This window comes from Panthera pardus, unplaced genomic scaffold (assembly GCF_024362965.1).
Source record: "Panthera pardus isolate Hobbes unplaced genomic scaffold, ASM2436296v1 HiC_scaffold_13, whole genome shotgun sequence".
Lineage (NCBI taxonomy): Eukaryota > Metazoa > Chordata > Mammalia > Carnivora > Felidae > Panthera > Panthera pardus.
Window position 1 is genome coordinate 200,120,639 of NW_026526688.1, and position 22,094 is coordinate 200,142,732.

The following is a 22,094-nucleotide window of genomic DNA, read 5'->3' on the forward strand; positions in this document are numbered from 1 at the left end:
CTCCCACAATGTGCCAACTGGTTCCGAGTGCTGGGAACGCTTTCTCCCCTTCTCCCTACGGCCGCTTCTCTGCTCCGGACCCAGCCTCTCTGCCCTGCCCCACACGGCGACCCCGTCCCAGCTGTGGGGTCCCCCTGCCTCCCAGCCCCCAGCACACTGTATTACGACCCTATATTTACGTCCCCCTGATTCCAGACGTTCTCCAGGGAGGGGCTGTGCCCTGTTCCTCCGTCCTGCACCTCCCCCCTACACACACACCGACTGCAGGCATCCACCTTAGTCTGATGAACGAATCCGGACCTAGTTACTGAATGAATAATTATATCTACGCAACGGACTATTACGCAGCCATTAAAAATTATTTACTCAGAAACTGTGACAATACGGGGAAACGTTTCAGCATGTTAGGTATTCTAAAAGATACAAACTGTATTTACATTACAGTCTGTAGGGGAGTGGTAAACAGGAAATACAAAAAAACTGGAACAACGGTTTCCGGGGCAGTGACATCAGGATGTTATTCCGCCCCCCCCCCCCCCCGTTCTACCTCCTGCATTTTCAAACGTTTCTGTAATGAGATGAAATAAATAGAGAAATACAATTAAAATCTTCTCGCAAGGAGCACCTGAATGGAGCTTAGCTCCCACAGTCTGATGATATGGGACATGTTATGATGGATTATATTCTCACACTTTCAATAAAGAGCCTGACCTCTCCTCGGGGCTATAAAATATTCAGGGTTGTTTTTATCACCTTTCACGTTGAAAGCCGATACAGGAGCCACTTTCGTTCAGCCTCGGACTCCTTCAGCCAGCTCATTCTGTGATGGATTGTCCCCGAAGCAGACGGGCTGGCTGGAGGTCCGCATGGTGAGCACAGTGGCGGGAGGGCGTGTGTCCCTCTCTCAGCGATCCAAGGGCTGCCTGACCATACCCACGGTGAGGGATTTGCGCTATTTAATATTCTCGAGTCGTTGCCTTCAACAAGAAGAATATTGACCATTCAGAACATCACCGTGGCCTCGACCTGTGGAAGGGCCATGCAGCATAGACACTACCCATTTGAAATAAGTACAGGGAGTTCTCGGGTTGGGGGAGCATAGAAATGACCGTGCATGCTCAAATCATTCAAAGTGATCTTACGAATCAATCTGGAAATTACAAATGTTCTGTGACTTTAAAGATAATTTTTTTAAGTCATTAAAAACTCTAGGGGCACCTGGGTGGCTCAGTCGGTTAAGCATCCGACTTTGGCTCAGGTCATGATCTCACGGTCTGTGAGTTAGAGCCCTGCGTCGGGCTCTATGCTGACAGCTCGGAGCCTGGAGCCTGCTTCAGATTCTGTGTCTCCCTCTCTCTCTGACCCTCCCCCGTTCATGCTCTGTCTCTCTCTGTCTCAAAAATAAATAAACATTAAAAAAAATTTTTTTTAAACCAAATTCTCTTATTGGGGCATGTGGGTGGCTCAGTCGGTTAAGCATCTGACTTCGGCATTTGTGGGTTCAAGCCCTGCATCCGGCTCTGTGCTGACAGCTCAGAGCCTGGAGCCTGCTTCAGATTTTGTGTTTCCCTCTCTCTCTGCCCCTCCCCCCCGTGCGCGCGCGTGCTCTCTCTCTCTCTCAAAGATAAGTAAGCATTAAAAAAAAAACCTCTCTCATTGATGGTTACAAGCGTATAGGGATATAAAAAATAGTAAAACCAATATTTATTTAGTTCAGTGATTTAAAGCATTGGAAACATTGAGAGAAGTCAAGTGTTTTATGTCTTTGTAAAAAGAAGCATATGGAAAGTAGTTTGAAGGTTGCTGCTTCTGCTGGCGGCTGGCACCTCGTCTGTGCCTTGGAGAGCCGTCTTCCCAAGTTCAGATCAGCTTCCAAGATCTCACCCCTTTGCGTTTCCAACGTGGTGAAACACCTCCCAGAGTCACTTCCTCTGGGGTATCTCCCTCCCTCCGGAGCCACATTCTTCAGCCACGAGGGTAGGATCTCTTTCACTTAGCGCCTGTCGCTGCCCAAGAGACTCTCCTCAGGCCATGGTTCCAATGCTCCCAGGATCGGCGATTTCCTCTAGGACTCCGTTCACATGCCACCCACGGTTCTCCTCCAGCAGGATCCCTTTTCACTCCCCTGCTGGGCGTCGTCGCTGTTGGCCCGTTCCTTCTTTTGATTTTCCATTTCCGTGAGGCGTCACATGGCCTCATCGCGGGGAGACAAAGGAGGCAACAGTACCACATGCTTTGCTGTCTGTGTGTGAACTAACACACGCGCGGTGACCAGCCAGCGACAGACACGGAAAGAAGTGACCTGGCAGGCTCTGCAACGTGCATCTGGTATTTACTTAGTGATCCGTGCCCTGAAAACTTACTGGCAAAGTTTGCAATTGACGCAGTTCCTCACAGCTACCGCGCCGGGGTAGCTCAAGTCTGATCCGTGGGGCCGCGGCGCTGGCGCGATTTCCCTGGAACCGTGAAGACTGAAATCTGCACGTATTTCAACTTTGCCAAGAGAAGACTGTTTCTACTCGGGGAAGCTGGTAGGGGAAAGTGTGGCACTTTTCCTCTTGGTCACTCGACCACGTATTTACCCAACACCTGGTGGGCAGCAGGTGCTGAGCTGTGTAAGGGGAAGCAGGTACGTCCCATGTGCGTATCTACTGATGTTCCAGAAGGGACTGGGTTCCAGTCTTGTCTTATGATCTGAGCTGAGTCGCCTTCCTGGCTGGCACTGGGAATTGGGGGTAATGATAAACAACAGAAATTGACACAGGCTAGCATACACAGGTAGGAAGTTCTGGAAGGCTCTGCAAGGGCAGAACCAAGGAAAGCACAATTAGCTGGACAAGGGGCCTCAGAAGGAACAGGAGTTGAGCTGGACCAAGAATTCAAGCTGGGAATCCATGACTATTCCAGTTATCTGTTGTGTAAAAAAATCATCTCAAAACTCAATGGCTTAACACAGAAACCGCTGCTTTTGTTCACGAATCTCCCATCTGGCTAGGCCTCGGTGAAGACGGATGCCCCGGTCTGTCCGCTGATGAAAGGTGAGGAAGGCCCTGGAAGGTGAGAGAGGCACGTTCCCGGGGTGACTCCCAGGGTCCGGGCAACCGCTCATTAGCCTTCTAGACCCTTCTGGCAAAACTGGGAGCCAGACACAGGCTGGGGACAGTAGGGGGTGAAACCAGCATCTTTCCAAAGCAGTCACAAATGTCTTTAGCAGTCAGGGGTCTGAGAATGGGATAGAGGACTGGTCTCGATCAGGAAAGACATAAGAGACAGAACACCCCCTTGCAGGTGCGGGCCTTGGGATCCTGGTTCAAACCCAGCAACCATAAAAAGGCATTTTTGAGACAAGTGGGGACCTTGCCAAGATGGACCAGAATTCAGATGGGAAGGAATTAGCACTCGTTCTGACTTGGTCAGGTAAGAAACACTGGCCTGCTGCGGTGGGGTGATGTGACCGGGGTCCTGATTTGGCTTAAAAATTTTTCAGTCCGGGAGCACCTGGGTGGTTCAGTCGGTTAAGCGTCCGACTTCAGCTCAGGTCATAATCTCACGGCAGATGAGTTTGAGCCCCACGTCAGGCTCTGTGTTGACAGCTCAGAGCCTGGAGCCTGCTTCGGATTCTGTGTCTCCGTCTCTCCCTGCCCCTCCCCTACTCATGTGCTCTCCCTCCCTCCCTCTCTCTCTCTTTCTCTCTCAAAAATGAATAAATGTTAAAAAAATAAATAAAAGTTTTCATTACCACTTTTTTGAAATGAAAACAAAATCCAAAAGCTGATACTCATAACACAAGTAATTGCCTTTTATTGAGGTTTCTGTACAGTATACAGATTATTTCACTCAATGCTCACAAAAAGCCCGGGTGGCTGGGAGTTCTCTCTCTGCTTCCCGGATGGACGGATGGACGGGGAAACAGGTTCCGAGGCTGAAGCACCTGCCAACTCAGACCAGAGCTCAGGCCCCGGGAGGCCCAGGTCCCAGCCTCCAGCAGCAGCAGCCCCAGGGGTCAGGGCTATGACCTCTCCAGGGTGGAGAAATGCAGAAGGCCAGGCCGGCCCAGAGCAAGCCCCGGGCCTGAGCTGGTGATCCTATCCCTGCTCGGGGCAGCCGGCACCTCTAAGCTGCCTTTGTTCCATTTCAATGGGCCCTTCAGCCCAGGGTTGGGGAGGACAATAGCCCCCATTGTACAAGGAGGCAGTGCCTGTCCTGGGCAGCACAGTGGCTCCCAGGTGGTCCCTGCACCCAGAGCTGGCTGGGAACTGCTTCCTGGACCCAGGAGGAAGAGCCCAGACGCTGTCAGGAGACAAGCATATGTCACTTTGCACATGCTGTTCTTCCTGCCTGGAATGTACTAGAATGCCATGTCCCAAAGGGCATCGCTGTCTGCCCTGAAGAATGCCACTCCCTTCAGTGCCAAAGCACCTGTCTTCTGTAGAGCTGTGACCATCCCCCCGGCCCCCACCCCCTATGCCGTAGAGGGGAGCCCTTCTCCTCCTGGCCCATCTCAACTGCCTCCAACCACACACACGGCTAGGACTGATGTGTTGCCGCATGCCCAGCGTGAGCACCACACCAGGCAGTGCTAGGTTTGAATCCCAGACCCTGCTAAGCAAGGAGCATAATCAGAACCCAACAGATCTCCTGTCCCCTCCCTGTTGGTTCCTCCACACAGTGTGGAGGTCAGGAGTGCGGGTTCTGCAGGCAGATAGCCTGTGTTCAAACCCCAGCTCTGCCCGTTTATAGCTGTGACTCTTCACATGTGCCCAAACCTCAGCTTTCTCCCCTGTAAAATGGGGAAAATACATACAACCCAGAGCTTTGTTAGGATCCAGTAAGATGCTGTACTTAGCATCGTGTCTGGCACATAGTATATACTCAATAAATGGTTAATACTAATAATGGCTATTATGTTGGTTTCCTAATCATTTAATACTCAAGTCTACATGGGTCGTTTTGATGAGGGCCACGGGACACCAGTGCAGTGGAAAAGAGGCACCTGTCTTGCAGGGCCTGGTTTAACTAGCAGGACTCCCCAGGGTGCTGCGGGCTGCAGATTCCTCCAGACTGCTGGAGGCAGCTCACTCTCCCAATGGCATCCAAGACCCTGGCAGAGACAGGCCGACGTTTTGGAGAAGGACACAGCCTGGCTTGTGTCCACAGAGCACAGAGCTCTGGAAACGTGCCTTCTAGGACCTGGAGCGTTTTGCCCCAGAGGCAGTGAGATTGGAGAAAAGGGGTCAAGGGGCTGTCTGTCGGGGAGAGCGGAGAACAGAGAGCAAACGACTCTGTGTGCCAGCAGGGAGACCTGAGCGGGGAGACAGGGTTGCAGACCTTAAGGGCTCATGGAAAGACGGCATCACCGAAGCAGAGCCCCGGGGAACAGGGTGCAGAGTGCGTGTAAACACCTGAAACAGGGAGCCCGGGAGACACTTTCCAATACTGTCCTCCTACCCAACAGGATGGCAGGATGGTGACCCATCCTTCTTCCCCCGCCCTGTCCCTTCCCACCCAGATTCTCAGGCCTATGACTCCACGGCCCACCTGGGTGCCTACCCCAACCGTGCCACAGACTCCCTGTGATCTGTCCTTTAGCCACTGCAGAACCCCAGGCTCTTCCTGAGCGCTCTCCTCTCCCAGCTCTCACCCCACCCTCCCCCTCCCTGCCCCAGCAACCCGGAAGAAGCCAGTGCCCAGAACACAGAGGCAGCTCCAGAGATATCTGCCCAGCGAATGAATGAGTGGCTGACTGAAGGACAGCAATGAACTCCGTCTTCAACGTTGTCCGTCCAACAGCTAACATCCCCCTGGCACAGAAGGAGGGGCGGCAAATATCTATTGAACAAAAGGGGGAAAAAATAGCCCATCTCATCGGTACTCAGACATAATTAAAACAAATACTTTTCATCTGTGATATCTGCAGCGGTCAAACACGTTAGGGTATCGAGTGGTGATCAGCACGTGGTAAAAACAGCAACACTTTCTGGAGCATAACTTGGCGACATGCGTCGAGAACACCAAACGCGTTCATCATTTTCGCAAGACACTGCACGCACAGGGTTCTCTCTGAAGAAATTACTCCAAAGCTGTTCGGGGTTGGGAGTTGGGCATAGAGTATCTTCATAGCAAACAGTGTTCGTTCACTCGGTGTTATACCAGAAAAACAAGCCACCTAATTATGCAACAATGGGGGTGATTAATTGAACTATGGCGTATCTATCACAGGAATAAAGCCGTGGAGTCTGGGGCGGGACTGAGGTAACCATTAGGCAGCCCTCCCTGCCGCTAGGATTTGAGGCCACACAGGGGAGGTAGCCAAGAAGAGAGAAATCAAAAGAATCTGCTTTATTAATGGTAATAGGGGGGGTGGGGGGCATGGGGAGCTAGGGACCCCTCCTCTACTGCCCCTCAGTTCAGGGCTGTGGGGACACAGGTCGAAAGGCTGGAATCTGAAATGAGACACTTGGCATCCCCTCCTTGGAACAGCCCAAGGAGTGCCAGCCCCAGCGGGTAGGGGAGGAGCAGGGACCTTTAATACTTTAACCCCGCCCAATAGGGAAAAGCTGCCCAATGGGTGACAGGCTCTCACCAGTTCTCTACCAATCCCAAAAGCCAAGGGGGCGGTGGGAGGCGGGCCAAGGATTCTTGCCCCCTGGAAATGCCAGCCTGTCCCATATAGTAAAGGAGGGCCAGTTCTACCATTTGTAGGGCCCAGTGCAAAATGCAAATGCAGAGCACCCGGTTCAAAAAGCCAGAGGAACTAAAACATAAACCTTTTTCACTTTCCCCATAACTCGCCGCAGTGTTATTTGCTACGTAACGCCGACAGAAAAACTAAACGTTTAAGTTATCAGCGTGAATTCTGCCAGTCACCATTCTGTTCTGCAATTCCAGCGTTAAGTGCGAACACAAGAGCGTTTAACGGGAATGCAGACTCACGGAAACACACAATTCGTATCTGGGGTTCCTACCCGCGTGGGTACCGTATTCATTGTCACCAGGGCAGTGTGGATGCTAACCCAAACAGCTCATCTGGTTTCATTTAGCTGTTTCTTTTTTTTAAGGTTTATTAGTTTTTTTGGGGGGGTGTGCAGGGGGTACACAGAATCTGAAGCAGCTCCAGGCTTTGTCAGCACGGAGCCTGATGTGGGGCTCGAACCCACGAACTGTGAGATCATGACGCGAGCCGAAGTCAGACGCTTAACCCACTCAGCCACCCAGACGCCCCTCGTTTCACTTTTTGATGCTTGCACATTCTACACACACGCCTCTACCCTTGGCTCAGTGATGAATAAGGATTGAAAGGGAAGGACTAGGGCTGTCCCCTCCTGTCCTTTCCTTCTGGGTCATTATTTTCAGCATCAGTGATTAGCTCACGCAAGGACGGAATGCGGGGAGGAGGGGACGGCAGGGCTCCTTGGTCCCTCGTGCTCCTTAGCACGTCACTGCCTCCTTTCTGCCGCTGAATCTAGTCTGGTTCAAGTGGAAAAGCGTGGCGTCTCCGGGCCGTCAGCCGACCCGCTGCGGAAGCACAGAATGTGGCGGCCCACGCGTGTGGGAGCTCAGCGACGCTCGAAGCAAACACAAGGTGTGCGTAGCAGCGGCACAAAGCAGCTGCCACACGTGCTGCACGCATCATCTCTGCTCGGGCGTCCACTCCGCTGCCCCCATCAGACGTCGCCTACAAAGCATGGGTCCGGAGAGAAGATGATAAAAACTCCACACGGCGACAGCAGAGCACAAAACCAGAATCTGGTCCTTCCGGGCGTGGGGCCCCACGTGACTGCCCGGATGGCACAGACTGCCAAGCGCTGGAAAACTCCTAATAATCTCTTGCTGAATTTATACAGTTGCCTTCGGGGCGCCGGGGTGGCTCAGTGGGTTGAGCCTCTGACTTCAGCTCAGGTCGCAATCTCACAGTTCGTGAGTTTGAGCCCTGCATAGGGTTCTGTGCTGTGGGCATAAAGTCTACTTCGGATGCTCTGTCCCCCCGCCCCCCCGCCTCTCCCCTGCTTGTTCTCTCTCTCTCTCTTTCTCTCTCTCTCAAAAAATAAGTAAACATACAAAACTAAATTAAATAAAAAAATAAAAATAAACCAGTGAGCTGCTTACAGGGAGGGGGCTGTGGGGGCCAACCCACTCAACGGTGGAGTCCACACAGCCTTTGCTCCTTAGAGCCGTGTGACAACCCAGTGTAAGGAAACTGAGGCTCAGAGAGGTGGCGCGACTGAACAGAGAACACCCAGCCTCTCTCACTGCCCCCCCCCACCCCTGACATGGAGACAGTGTGAGTCTGCGAAAGTCCAGGATTGCTCATGGAAGTGATATTCTGAAAGGGGAGCAATGGGGGTGAAGGCCCAGCAGTCCCCAGCTTGATTTCCAACCGAAAGCTGGCTCCCCCCACTCTCCCTCTGGGCTGGCTTCAGGGAAACGCCATGAGCGACCCCCTCTTAGCCTCCATTTCCCCGTGGAGTGGCGATGGGGTTGGGCTAGCCAGTCTGGCGATGGTTCTAGGCTATCCTAACTCTAACCGTTGGCAGACGACGTTTATTAAGTACTGACTGGGCCCCAGGCCCTGGGCTGGGCGTGTTCACACACACCGAGCCATTTAATGCCCTGGGCTCACAGAGAGTGTTCCTCCCACGAAGGAACACATGCACGTAGCATGTGACAGACACATTTACAACATCAAACAACTGTGCATCTCTCGTTTCAAGCGAGCAGCAATCCAGAGAAGACGCTCGGGGTCCGAGACACGGGGTGACCTGGTCGAGATGACGAACCCAGAGTCAGACCCCACCGGGAACGCAGGTCTCCTGGGAGAACTCATCTGGCTGGAATGCCTCCTCAGGAGGGCCGAGGAAGGGAAGCCAGAACTCAGCAGCCCTGACTTGAGTGCAATAAAACACATCCAACAGGATTCCTAACACAGAAAGTGAACACATCAAACTCCCTCTTGGTTTCCTGGGTCTCAAATCTTAGCCGGGAGTGACGGGGCAGGCTCCCGGTCTTCCAGATAACCAGGAAAGGGGGTGTGTTGGCTACAAGGCACAGAGGCTCAGCTTAAAGTGTGCAGCAAAGAGGAAGTGTGGCAGCTCATGGGAATGGAAGCCCAGAGACGGGTGGACATCAGGCCTGGTTAACCCACGGAGTCACAATGTCCCCTGCTGCCACTCACTCTCTGCTCAGACACCGTCAGCATTGTTGGCTTAGGACTTACCCGCTTCATGGTCTCAGGGGGACTGCTGGCAACCATGGGAGCCTCCCTGCTCCTTCCAAGAGAGAAACCAGCTTCCACGCGACCTCCAGAACTGGTTCCCATGTCCGTTCTAGAACCAGTCACTGCAAGAGGGACGCATTAGCCTCGGACCAAGCTGGCCCGGCCTCTGGCCACAGGTTTCTGGGTGAGAACCACGATGCTCTTGTGGGGTGAGGCGCTGGGTATTGGGGAGATCAGCCTCAACAGCCCCAACGTGGGGGCAAATTTGGATGAACCCTGGTCTCCCACAAAGCATGCCTCTCCGGCGTAGTCTAGGCGTGGGCAGAAAGCTGACATTATCCCCGCTCAACCAGTTCGAACCAGGAAGACAATTCCATGCTGTGGAAACTGCCCAAATGCTGGGTTCGGACAGGCCTGGGACACCCTCCCGACCTTACCCCTTCCTCCTCTGAGCCCTGCTTCATCTCTCAACCATACAATCCGCGGGGACACACAGGTGGCTCTGAACCACATGCAGCACACGAGGAAGGCAGGGATACGGGGTCAGGGAGACGGAGGTACCTTTCTTTCCATGGATGTAAAAGGCAGAGATGACAGAGTTTAATGGCTGAGATGCTCCAGGGAGGGGACTGTGGTCCTGGCAGAAAAGTGTGCCCTCAGGTGCCTTAACCTGCAGGCACCTGGGAGTGACTGCTCCTTCCCAAAGACACCCAGTCACTGCCACCAACTCTCTCTTCAGCATGTGCCGCCTCCTATGGGCTGGGAGCCCCCATGTCTGCCCAGGGCCAGAGCCAGTAGCAAATGGGCTTGGGAAACGCTGCTGCGTGAAAGGGGATGAAGGGGCTTGCAGACCAGACTAACCTAGAAACGCCTATTTCACTCATCCAAAAGCTGAGCTCCGTGGCTGCAGCAAGGGAACACAGCCAGGAAGCGCCCCTCCTGGGCCACATCTGGCTCTTGAGAAAAGTCTAAACACACAGAGACTTCCTGGCACTCTCCTACCCCTGGGGACCCTCTCTCAAGGGTCCAGGTCCTTCTACTGTCTGGAGAGACTCAACGATACTGCCCTCCCCAACATCCACCCAACCTTTCCAAGTTCTCTGTGCCCCAGGGTGGCCTGCATCCGTGCTTAGTGATCACAACCCTCGATCAGCTGAGATGAGCCAAGAGTTGAGGAAAAAGAAAAAAAAAAAAAAAAAAGCTGCTCTAATTCATACCAAGGTGTGAATGACTAACAAAACCTAAACTCTTCCCAAAGTATTTGAGATTTTATAAGAGATTGAGGAATTCGAGCAGGACTCCCATAGGCAAAGACGATGTTTGACTTGAGATCTAAAGGCTGAGGAGGAGCCAGCTATGAGAAGGGCAGGAGGTGGATATTCTAGATAGAGAACACAGCCAGTGCAAAGGCCGTGAAGCAAGGAAAAAAAAAAAAAAATGACCTGCTTGAGGAGCAGGAAGTAGACCAGAGCCACTGGAGTGTAGTGAGTGAGTGTTTGTGGGCCAAATGACCAGGTGGAAAAAGAATTTGTACACCTGGGTCTTTTGCAAGATCTCAGCATCCATTATTTGCTCATGAAGCTCTTCCAGGAGCCTTTTAAATTATACCAGTACCATTTATCAAATGCCTCCAATAGACCAAGCACTGTGCTGATGTTTTCTACATTAGCGTAATAATCACTGATCATCCTAATAATAATAACGTAAGGCTTGTTATTATTATCTCCCCCTGTACGAAGGGAGAAAGTGAAGCTCGGAAAGGTTTAATAACTTGTCCCAGATTACACAGCCTGTGAAGAGGCAGAAGCAGGATTTGAACACAAGTCTGTCTGACACCCAAATCTGTGACCTACCCTGGTCTCCGAGCACAAAATGCAGGGCGCAACGTTGTGAAAGTCTGTTTTCACGTAGGGAGGCCAGAAATCTCATAGGATTCCAACAATGACTGTCACTGCTTCCTCTGCTAGACCCTCTTGTTCCTCTGCATCCCAGCCCCCCTGAGCCCTATGCCCTACACACGCACTCAGCCTGGGACACCGACAAGGTCAAACCCTGACTTCTTTATCTATAGAACGGGGGTATGGTGTATGCGGTATCTTGAGTGAGGCCCCAGCACACAGCAGGTGCTTAACATACTTCAACTGCCAGCTGACAATTTCCTGACAATTTCCTGTTCCAAGATGGCTCCGTCATCCGCCAGTCCGCCGGACCCTCCCAGAAACCCCAAGACCTTGTAGGCAAGATGGTTATTATTCACTCCCATTTTACAGATGGGGAGACCAAGACTTGGTGGCAAAGCTTCCCCTCAATACCACGCACAGAGCTCCCTTCTAGAATACAGGCTGCCCAAGGGCAGCATCTTTGTCTAGACCCGCGGGGGCTACAACAGTGACTGGCACATAGGAGCTAAGTATTTGTTGAATGAATGACGAGGAATTAAAAGCACTTCTTACTCCAAGTATCCACTGGCCCCTTGCTCTCCTCCGCTAAGAGCTTTTAAATTTATGAAAGCAAGCAGGCCGGGGGGGAGACAGGGTGAAGAAGGAACTCGTCTTTGCTCAAGCCCACTGGGGGTGAGGCATGGTGCTTTTTACTTTTAATCACCAAGTCCCGCGTCCTGTCCCATCCGCCTCCATGCGAGAGGAGAAAACAGGCTTCGGGCTTCCTGCACAAAGCCAGACCAGAATGACCTGCCAAGATGCCCTCTCGGCCGGAGCCAGGCCACTGGGGCACCTGCCAGCAGCCCAGAGGCCTCCTTCACCCTCTGTGCTCAGCAGCCTGCCAGCAGAAAGAACTCGCCGATTCTTCCTCAACCTCACCAAGGCAGGCGACAAAGGGCCGCTTTCAGCTCCCTGGGCCCCAGAAAGCCCTAGCTGGGGGCCCGAGCCCTCACCCGGCCCGGCTGCGCGGCCTCCTCCCGCCACCCCCTCCCCCATCAGCAAAGCATGACTCAGCGGTTCTCCTCCGGGGAGCGGGAAGCGCCGCCCCTCAGCGTCCCTCCTCCCAGGTTACACACCCTGCCTCTGCTCTCCGGGCCGGGACGCAGGGGTCCCACCCGCCCCGCGCTGGCGCGACGCTCCCCGGCCTCCTCCGCAAGGGGCCCGGCCACCCGCTCGGCCTCATTTCCGGTGGAGCCAGGCACCGGAGCATCGGACGCCACCCAGGAGTCAGAGTCACCGGCGCCAAGCCCACACAGGTTCCCTGACAGCGGCACCCACGCGCACCAGCCCCCGCGGACCGCGATGCCCGGGGCCCCTCCCACCGGGGCACCCACCCGGGGACCTCTCGCTGCAAACCCACGAACACTTAGGCGGCCAGTCCAGCAGCCCCTAGGCAAGGTGCTCACGGTCCCTAAACCCGGGAAGGTCTCCAGCACAAGTGTCCTCACTGATGCATACTGCCACCCCGCGGCTAGCTATCCCCATCTTCAAATCGAGGATTCGCTCCGCGGGCCCCTGGCTGCGGCTTGGGACCTGTCCCCACCGTTCTCCGGGCAAGGTGGAGGGAGAAGAGAGACCCTTGGAAGTCACTGGGCCCCGACCCTCTGGATCCCACCATCTCGGGGTGGGGGTTGGGCTTGGGCCTCTAGGGCCGATTTGGGGGATTTCAAACGCCGGGCCCTTTCGGGATGGCATGCCCCACTTTTGGGGGGAAAATTCTGACAGTTTGGGGCCAGTTCCTCCTATGTCAGTATAACTCACCAGGTATAAAAGACCAACCCCAAACCAGCCGCCTTCTCCCACCCAGGAAGGGCCCCTGCCTCCGGAGGCACAGGGAGGGGCCCAGGACAGCGAGCCTCTGGGGGGAATCTGGAAATGGATTTCCCACACACACACACACCCCCTCGGATCCCTCTTCGTCTCCGGGGAGTGGGAAGCCTAGAAAATTCTGTAGGCTTTGGGCAGGGCTGAAATGGCCAACCCAGGATTCTAAACCATTTAATTTCCCCGGATTTCTTCGCCAGATTAGCCGCAGGAATGGCCTTTCTACAAATGACGGCCACGGCCGACTCGGGATGCCTCCGGGCCTGGGGGGTCGAAAGCTGCCGGCCGGAGGGCGGCGCGGAGGAGAGCGCTGGGAAGCAGAGGCCGGCGCCCTCGGGCTCCCTCCCTCCGGGACCCGGGGCGGGGTGGGATAGGGTGGGGTGGGGTGGGGCGGGGGAGGGGGGGGGGGGACACGACACACAGCGCGCGGTCCAAACCTTCGGAGGGCATTCGGTGCGACGGCATCCCCACGCCGCGGCCGGCCGGAGGGGGCCTCAGACAACACGTACGTTACCTTCAGTCACATAGCTGTGGTCCCGCAGGAAGCTGTGGTTAATTTTCCGCGTGTCCGTGTCCTCGCCCATTGAAGGCCGTGCCCGGTGCCCTGGGCATGCCCCGCCGCCACACACCGATGCAATCCGCAGAGGTCGCGCCGGGCGCGCGGGCCATGCCGCCGCAGCCTAGCAGGGGCGCGGGCCGCCGGGGCCCCGGGGGGCGGGCATCGCGGCCGGGGAGGAGGGGGGGGCGGCCGGGGACGGGCGGGGCGGCCGGGGCGGGCGCCGCGGTCAGGCGAGCGCGCGGCGGGCGGGCGGCGGCCGCGGGTGGGGGCGGGCCGGGGCCCGGGCGCGCATCCCGGCCGGTGCGCGCTGCGTCGTGCGCCCGGCGGCGGCGGCGGCGGCCTGGTGCCGGGGCGCCTGGCTGCGCGGCGGCGGCGGGAGGGGACGCGCGCGGCGCTGCGCCGACCGAGCCGGGGCCGAGCCGGGCTGCGCGGGCTGGGGCCGCCGCCGCCGCCGCCGCCGCCGCTCCGCAGGCCCCTCCCTCGCGCCGCCCGCTCCTCCGCCCCCGCGGCCCGCGCCGCCCGCCGCGCGCCTGCCGCCCAGCGCCCTGCAGGTGGAGCCGCGCCCCGGCGGGGGAGGCACCGCTGTGCTCCGGGCCCCGCGGGTGGGCGCCTTTGGTGGCTGGAAGTGCCCGGCGGGGGAGGGAGGACGGAGATGGCCACCTGGGGGGGGGGGGGGGGCGCTGGTCAGCTGAGCTTTTGCGGGGGCACCTTGGCCGCCCAGGTGCCGAAATTATGGAAGAGAGATGCCCAACGACGGAGGGGTTAGCAGAGGTGGGGCAGAAGGGCAGCTACCGAAAGGACAGGGAGGGGATGGGGGGTGGGGTGGGGGGCAGCCGAAGGTGGCACCTCGGAGCCTGGAAGACTTTAGAAGTGGGGACAGGGGGGCGGACAAGGGTCCCCTTCGTTGGCAGAAGAGGGTGGGTCAGACAAGTTGAGGACTCTCTGGAGCGCAAAACTGGAGCCGTGGGAAGAAGCTGGGGGGGGGGGGTTGGGGAGGGCGGGAGGGGCGGGGAGAATCGGCCACCGATGAGGTAGAACTCGGGGTGAGCTGCCTGGGCTAGCTGGCTTCCTCCAGGCAGAGCTCCATGATCGGTCCTCCGGCTCATCTCTCTACTTACTGGGAAGATAAAGCGTGCAAGCACCGCTGGGTGCACTCCAGAAACAGGCTGGAAAACAGATGCCTCTACCTGTCTCCCTCTCCTCCAAGCCCAGGACTTCCGCCCAGCAGGACCCTCCCTGCCTCCCTTCCCTGAGTCACCAGTGTGGCCCCGCATTGCGCGCGGTGCCTGGCGCAGATCAGGCCCTCAAAAAGCATGTCTCCTCTTTTGTCCAAGCTAAGCCTTTGCCTGAAGGATCGAGTCCCTTGCAGGGGCACAGGCCTCACCGGGGAGCCTCAGAGGGTGGGGAGGGAAGGATCGACACCCCCCCCCCCAGTACCTTCCTAGGTGCTCAGCAAAACCTCTTTGGAAAGGGAGGGGGAGGAAAGGTGGAGACTGCCTGGGAGGAGCCACAAATGTTGAGGGCCTTCAGCCCCAGCTGGGAGAGGGAGCCAGGAGGTCCCAGCCCCACAATTCTGTGAAGCTCTGCTTCTCTCAGCTGGACTTCTGGGGACTCCGCGCAGCTCCCCCAAACTGCAGTGGGGCCAGGAGGGGCAGGGGCAGGAGGACGGGGTCATGAAGACCGGGGCAGGCGGACGCAGCCTGAGGATTCTCGCTGGGGAGTGGGTGTTTGGCAGCTAGAGCTGGGCTTTCATGCGGCAGAAATGCCCAGAATGGACCTAGGAGGAGGTCCGCCCACCCCCCACCCCTGCTGGCTGTGATGGAAAGGACCCCACAGCGTCCTGGGGTCTCTGCCAGCACCACCACCTGCTTCCTGAGTGACCCCCACACTCTCCCCAGCCTCAGCTTTTTCACCGGGTCCGCCTCAAAGCACAGGTGTGCAGGCTCAGTGCAAGGATGGGTAAGCGCAGGTGAGATGTGTTCAGGACGCACCTCCGCATTGTGGCGAAGGAGGCTGGCATCCACGTGCCGTCTCGCCCACCAGCCCGGCCCCTCCTGCCCTCTCCCTCGTGCCTGGGCTGCCCAAACCTCACATCCAGAACCCAGCACCCCCGCTCTCTGCCCACACCCCGCTCACCTCTCTGGCTCAGTGTAGCAAAATGGCTCTGGAAGACACAGGCTGGGTTCAAGTCCTGACCGGGAGCGGGCCCAGCAAGCACGACCTCTTGGTCAGCTTCTGAGCCAAGCAGGGGACCCCCGAGTTGGTGGTCTCCAACCTTGCTGGGCCCCGGGGCACAACATCAGCCCTCCGCACCCTCCACCCCCGAGGTCCTCTCTGACTTCCTGCAGCTCCTCCAGACTGTCTCCTTAGTTCTCCTGAAGCACCGTCCCCCCCCCATCAGAACCAAGGCTCTTCCCTCTACCTCCTGCCCACCCCACCCACACTCACCGCCCCCCCCCACCATGCAATCCATTGCTTCCACTTCTTGTCTGCAAACGTCCCTGCCCCTCAGTGCCCTGCCCCCTTCCCGAGCTCCAGATCCCCACCCTTGGTCCTCCCTTCCCCACCCCCTCTCTCTGCAGGACACCTCCCCATTCATTCATCCACGACAGATGTTTGTTGAGTAGGGATAATAGGGGGAACCGAACAGGTAAAACTCCCTGCTCCCATGGGTTTGACCTCTTAGCGGGCCGTGATCAATTAGGTGAAGTGAGCGGATAACATAGAGGCCAGGACCCAGGGAAGAGGAGGAAGGGAGTAGGGGGACGGAGATGAATGGCGAGGGGGACTATTGTACAAAGTGGGAGTAGAGACGACCTCCCTGATAAGGGTTTGCCAGCAGTTCCCCTAGGGGTTCCCCGCGGCAAAGCCTGCTTGGGTCTTTTCCACGATAAAAACAGTCCTGACTGCCTTCCCTCCAGCTGCCAGCATGGTGCCCTCCCCCGCTTTGGGACCAGAGTGCCAAAGGACACATCTACAGTCACCATCTCCTCTTCCGCACCGCCCCCCACACTCGCTGCTAGAGCCTTCCACCAATCCCACCCTGCCTCCCCAAAGGGAAACTGGTCTCCAGAGGGTTGGGAACGACTGTCCTGTTCCTGGAGCCAGTGCAGGAGTCGATGGCCTCCTCCCTTAGCTGACCTTTCAGCAGCCTCCACCCTGCGGGCCTCCTGGCCCCTCCTCCCCTCTGCTTCAGCGACCCTACCTTCTCCTGCCTCTCAGCCGCTTACCAAGTTATGCCCCTTCTGGTGGTCCCTGCAGTATTTTGTCTCCGTCTGCCTGGTCTTGACTGATGTTTAGTTTGTGTGCAGAAAAGTGCACAAAAGCTGGATGTGCGACTCAGTGAACTGTCGCGGAGTAAACGCTTGTTTAACTGCCAGCCCAGTCAAGAAAAGAAGACACTGGCACCCTCCAGAGGCCCCCTGACAGCCCATTCGGTCCACCCCACAGGTAGCCCCATCTTGACTTCTAACACTGTGATTTTATCGGGGCGGGGGGGGGGAGGTGGGGAGGGACTTTCTACAAATAGAATCACACGACATGAATGTTTTGGGATCTGGTTCTGTTCAACATTATGTTTCTAAGGTTCGCTCCGTACTGCGTATTTGTGGTTGTGATCTATTCATTTTTCATTGCTGTCTAATATTCCGCTGTGGAAACACGCTGCTGTTTCTCCTGTGGGTGGGCGCCTCGCTCGCGTTAGGTTTGGAGGTTGTTATGGATACGGCCCTGTGTCGGCATGCACCTGTGCTCCCTTCTGTGGCCGGTGTGTAGTCGGCGAGGGATCGTGGACGAGGGGGTCTATGCATGCTGAGCTTTAGTAACAGAGGTCAAAGAGCTGACCGAGGAGGTAACACAAGAGAGTTCCTGCCGCTCCAAAAAACCTCCTGAAACAAAGTGCTGGCATTGCTTGTAACTTGAGCCATTCACCCCCTCCAACCTCTCCCACAACCAGTTTCGGGACAGGCTGGACTCATCTTTCCACCTGTCCCCCTCAAGCCATCACGTCCTGTCGAGCTTCCAGTCCTGCTGACTGGCCCTCAGACAGAGCCCACAAACCCACCTCTTCCCACCATCCTCCCCGCCCCGCCGGAACTCAGGGGTTCACCCCTCCCTCACCTGGGCCGAAAGCTGGCCCCGCTCACTTTCCTGCTCACCATGTTTCAAGGCTCCCGGCTGCCACAGGCTAACGTCCAAATCCAGAGGTGTTCACTGAGAGCTCCGAAGCGTATCTCTGGCTAGTCCCCTGGCTGCGTCGTGTTCCGCCTGAACACCGGCCGTCTCCAGAACAGGGCAGGTGCCTCCCAGACTCTGCATTGTGCATGCCCGTCCCCTGCCTAGAATGTGGTCCACGTGGCACTTTTCCCCATTGGGAGTCAGCCTGAAGGTCACGATGCACAGTAAGTCCAGCGCCAGCCGCCGTTCACGGAGTGGCCCCATGGAGGTCGCAGTGCCCACCTCACATACCCTACTTCCCACCTCTTGTACACGGAGCGGATTTGCTCTCCCGTCCCTTTTATGCAACCGGGCATAGCCGTGAGACTTGCTTTGGGCAGTGAAAAGAGAGGGAAGTGACCCGCGTCTCTTTGGAGTCGGAGCTTTACAAGCCTGAGTGTGCTTCTTTTTTTCCCTCCTGACTCAGGGTCTTGAAAAAAGACCCATCAAGACGGAGTCTCCATCAGCAGGGGCCCCTGAATGACCACAAAGGACAGGGACCCCCTATAAGATGCGTGATGTGAGTGAGAAATAAACATGATGTGTTTGGTGGCCAAAATTTATGGATTGTTGGTAGCTGCGCATGACCGCTCCTGTTCTGACTTCAACGTCCCTGTATGCCACGTGGTGGCTATGCACATCACGGACATTATCCCATCCTGTCCTCCGGACACGAGCACTCTCAGCCAGAATGGATTCAGTGGTATCACAGCAGTGGACGACCCTCCCCACGCAGTGCCTGACAGAATAGGGTCTCACTTATGGTCCATGCACATCGCAAGTTGGCTGTACCTCTGATCCCTGCCATGTTTACTCTGGGAGCAGCTTCATTGCCCCCAAGTAAGTCCCGTAACCACCACTCACGAGTCCAACAGGGCGAGGAGGGACACGGTAGGTCCTGTGGCCGCATGACCTCAACGGAGCACACAAGTCCAATCCTCCCCCAAGGAGGGGTCGCAAATAGTTTGCACAGTAACACAACCTACTACAGGACTCGCTGTACAAATGGAAACAGAAGCAAACACAAAAACAGGGACCACGTCACTTTTCCCAAGGCACCTAGCTGGTAAGTGGCAGAGCCTTGCCAAGTCTTGTGAATCCAAAGCTTAGCTGGTACCCATGTGACTACTTCTTGCCCCCTTTCCCTCTGTGGCCACCGTGGGGCCAACGTGGAGCTTCAAGGTTCCTCCCAGCGCTATGAACCATCTGTTTCACGCTGTAGAGGCTTCCTGGAACAGTGCCAGGGTGGATCTTCTCACAGGAAATTCTGGACGAAAACCCACCCACTGACCCCAAGTCGATTCACGGTGCCTCGGGTGGAGACCGTCCAAGAATTCTGACATGCGCTAAGACCCATCAAATAGACATGCCAGTACGGACGGGCCCGGAGCCACCACCTGGCCCAACACTCAAAGCTTGGTGGCTTCCTGCCACTACACAAGTCACACCTATTCATGAGACAGAATGTGGAAATCAAGGACAGTAGAAAAGCTGTGGTCCAGAATCCAAACACAGTGACTGAAACCTTTTTGGATGGCTTTTCAGGGGAGTTTTGTTTTTACATAATCATAATCGTACTTTAGTTTTGCATTATGTTTATGTGAATGAGATACTTCGGATAAATAGAGACTGGAGTGTGTTATCACGCCCCCCCCCTTTGAATACTGATTCAAAAGGAATCAAGAGGGGCGCCTGGGTGGCTCAGTCGGTTAAGCGGCCGACTTCGGCTCAGGTCATGATCTCGCGGTCCGTGAGTTCGAGCCCCGCGTCGGGCTCTGTGCGGACAGCTCAGAGCCTGGAGCCTGTTTCAGATTCTGTGTCTCCCTCTCTCTGACCCTCCCCATTCATGCTCTGTCTCTCTCTGTCTCAAAAATAAATAAACGTTAAAAAAAAGAAATTTTAAAAAATTAAAAAAAAAAAAAAGGAATCAAGATTCCACCATATTTGCTTCAGCTTTTTTAATTTAAGAAAGAAAACCACACGATACGCTGAAGTTCTTTGCGGCCCTTCCTTTAGCTTTGTCTTTCCAAAGGCAAACGCTATCCCCAGATTTTTGATTTCTTCCCATCTATGTTCTATTCTTTAACGCGTATAAGTGCATTGTATCATTTTGTGTAATTTTAAAATTTATAGAAACATTACCCTATTGATTATAACATCGCAAATTGCTTTTTTTCTAAGCATGATTTTTTCGGCTCTACCTAGTTTCTTCATTGATCTTAGATGCTGGAAGAAAACAATCAATGGTGTCCTGGAGCCGACCCCCAGGACCTTTACCAGGGGCTGATTGTATCCACCTCTCCCCAACTCCGTGTTCAGCGATGTCACCGCGGTAGCTAGAAATCAGCCACGGTGGGAGCATTTATATCTCGGAAATCGACAACTGTTACAATTTAAGGCCTTTTTCCCTAGACAGTAGGTTGTTTACCAGTGACATACCAGTGACAACAATTCGTTTATTATTTCTCCCATCCCCCTCCACCCGTGTTAATGGGTATTTAGGTTGTTTCCAACCTTTCTGGACTTTAAACAATGCTGCAGGGACATCGTTTTACCTACTTCTTCATACTCGCGTGTAAAGGTTTCCCCAGGATGGACATCTGGAGCAGGGACCACTGGGTGCTGGTACCTGTACATTTTAAACCTCCTCCATGTTGCCAAATCAAGAAACAATTTATGCTCCTGCAGAGCGTATCATATTCTCTGTAACACTTGGAGTTGACTTGAATGCGTGTCAAGTTGATGAGGGAGCTGATATGTGGTGACTGATTAATTTGCATTTCTTGATTACGAGTGAGTTTGAGAATCTTTCCGTTTAACCTCTGCAATTTCTTCTTCGATGAATGACCCGTTCTTTCTCTGCCCATCTCTCCACTGGGTTACTTGAATTTTTTTCTTACTGATTCCCTGGAGCCTCATATAATTTTACTACCTATCCTCTGTGTGTGTTTCAAACATTCTCTTATAATTTACTGCTTTTCTCATAACTGTTTATTTTGTACTCTTGTCCTACAGAAGTTGTTCGTTTTGATGTAGTGAAATTTATCTGTATTTTCTCTTAAGTATTTGGCATTTTGTGTCTTGTTTGATCAATATTTCTCTACCACCTCAATTACATAGGTAGACTACAGAAGGTCCTGTTACATTTATATGTTAGCCCATCTAGAACATGCTGTTCTGTTTGGGGCGAGGCAGAGGCTTAACTATGTACTTTTTCCATATGAAGAACTTAATATGCAAATCATTTTTTGACTGCTTCATCCTTCACCCGCTGATTTATAATGCTTCTTCCTTTCTATTTCAATATACACGTGGGTCTATTTCTGGATTCGATTCTGTTCCATCAGTCTCTTTATCTGGCCTGTTTGCCAGTAATACTCTGCCTTAGATTGTATAGTTTTATAAAGAGTCAATATCAAATAAACCAAATGGTACAGTCCTTGTTTTCTTTAAAAATGTCTTGACCGTTCTTGGACCTTTGCTTTTGTATATAAATTTTCACCTTTTCACATCCCATTTAAAAATTCTGTCGGCATTTTAGTTGCAACTGTAGAGAATGTATCAACTAACCAGGAGAAATTTTTTTTCTTTCTGATTCAGAATTGTCCCATCCATGGACATGGTCTATCTCCAGATTTATTCAGATTTTTTTTCATGTCCTTCAATCAAATTTTGTCATTTTCTTCATAACAATAGTAGCCAACATTTATACATGTATATGCACCGCTACTGTTCTAAACACTTTATATTTAATTCAGTTAACCTTTCTGACTTCCCTATGAGGTGGACATTATTATTGTCTTGCTTTTACAAATAAAGAAACTAGGCATGGCAATCAAGTAATTTATCCAAGCCAGTAAGGAGTAGACTACATGTGAAACCAGACATTTTGAGTCAGAGGCCCTGCTCTGAACCACCTGCTACACTACCTCCCTAAAGGAATTGCATATCTTTCCTTGGATTTGATCTTAAGTACCTTATAGATTTTACTGCCTTTGTGGATGGGGTTTGCCTGTAACCAATGAAGCATCGGTATTGCTGTTCAGGAGGAGTGCTATTGGTTTTAGTAGGTTGTCTTGTACCGAACAGTTTTGTTGAACCGTCATGTGGTTCTAATAGTTTGAAAGCAGATCCTCTTGGATCTTCTAGGTAGACAATCATATCTGCAGTTAAAAACAATTCTGGCTTTTTCTTGCCATCCTTCACCCATTTGCCATCCAGCCCAATTGATTCTCCTACAAGGTAGGGTTGAGCAGCAGTGATGATGGCAGGCGTCTTTGTTGTGGGTGCAGCTATGTTTTTGAAGTTTTTCCATGAAAAATGTTTGCTGTTGGGTTTTCAT

General features: G+C 54.2%; 1 protein-coding gene across 2 annotated transcripts in view; it reads right to left on the reverse strand.

The window, feature by feature from the left end:
• Positions 1 to 13,685, reverse strand: part of PPP2R2C (protein phosphatase 2 regulatory subunit Bgamma) — a 137,883-nt gene extending 124,198 nt beyond the window's left edge. The window contains exon 1 of one of the 2 annotated variants that reach the window (XM_019453756.2): positions 13,493 to 13,685. In XM_019453756.2, coding sequence (XP_019309301.1) covers positions 13,493 to 13,562 — 70 coding nt within the window. In that variant the 5' untranslated portion in view covers positions 13,563 to 13,685. Of the gene's footprint in view, positions 1 to 13,415 lie in introns of both variants that reach the window. The other variant, XM_019453759.2, reaches the window with a different exon arrangement.
• Between the last annotated feature and the right edge of the window lie 8,409 nt (positions 13,686 to 22,094).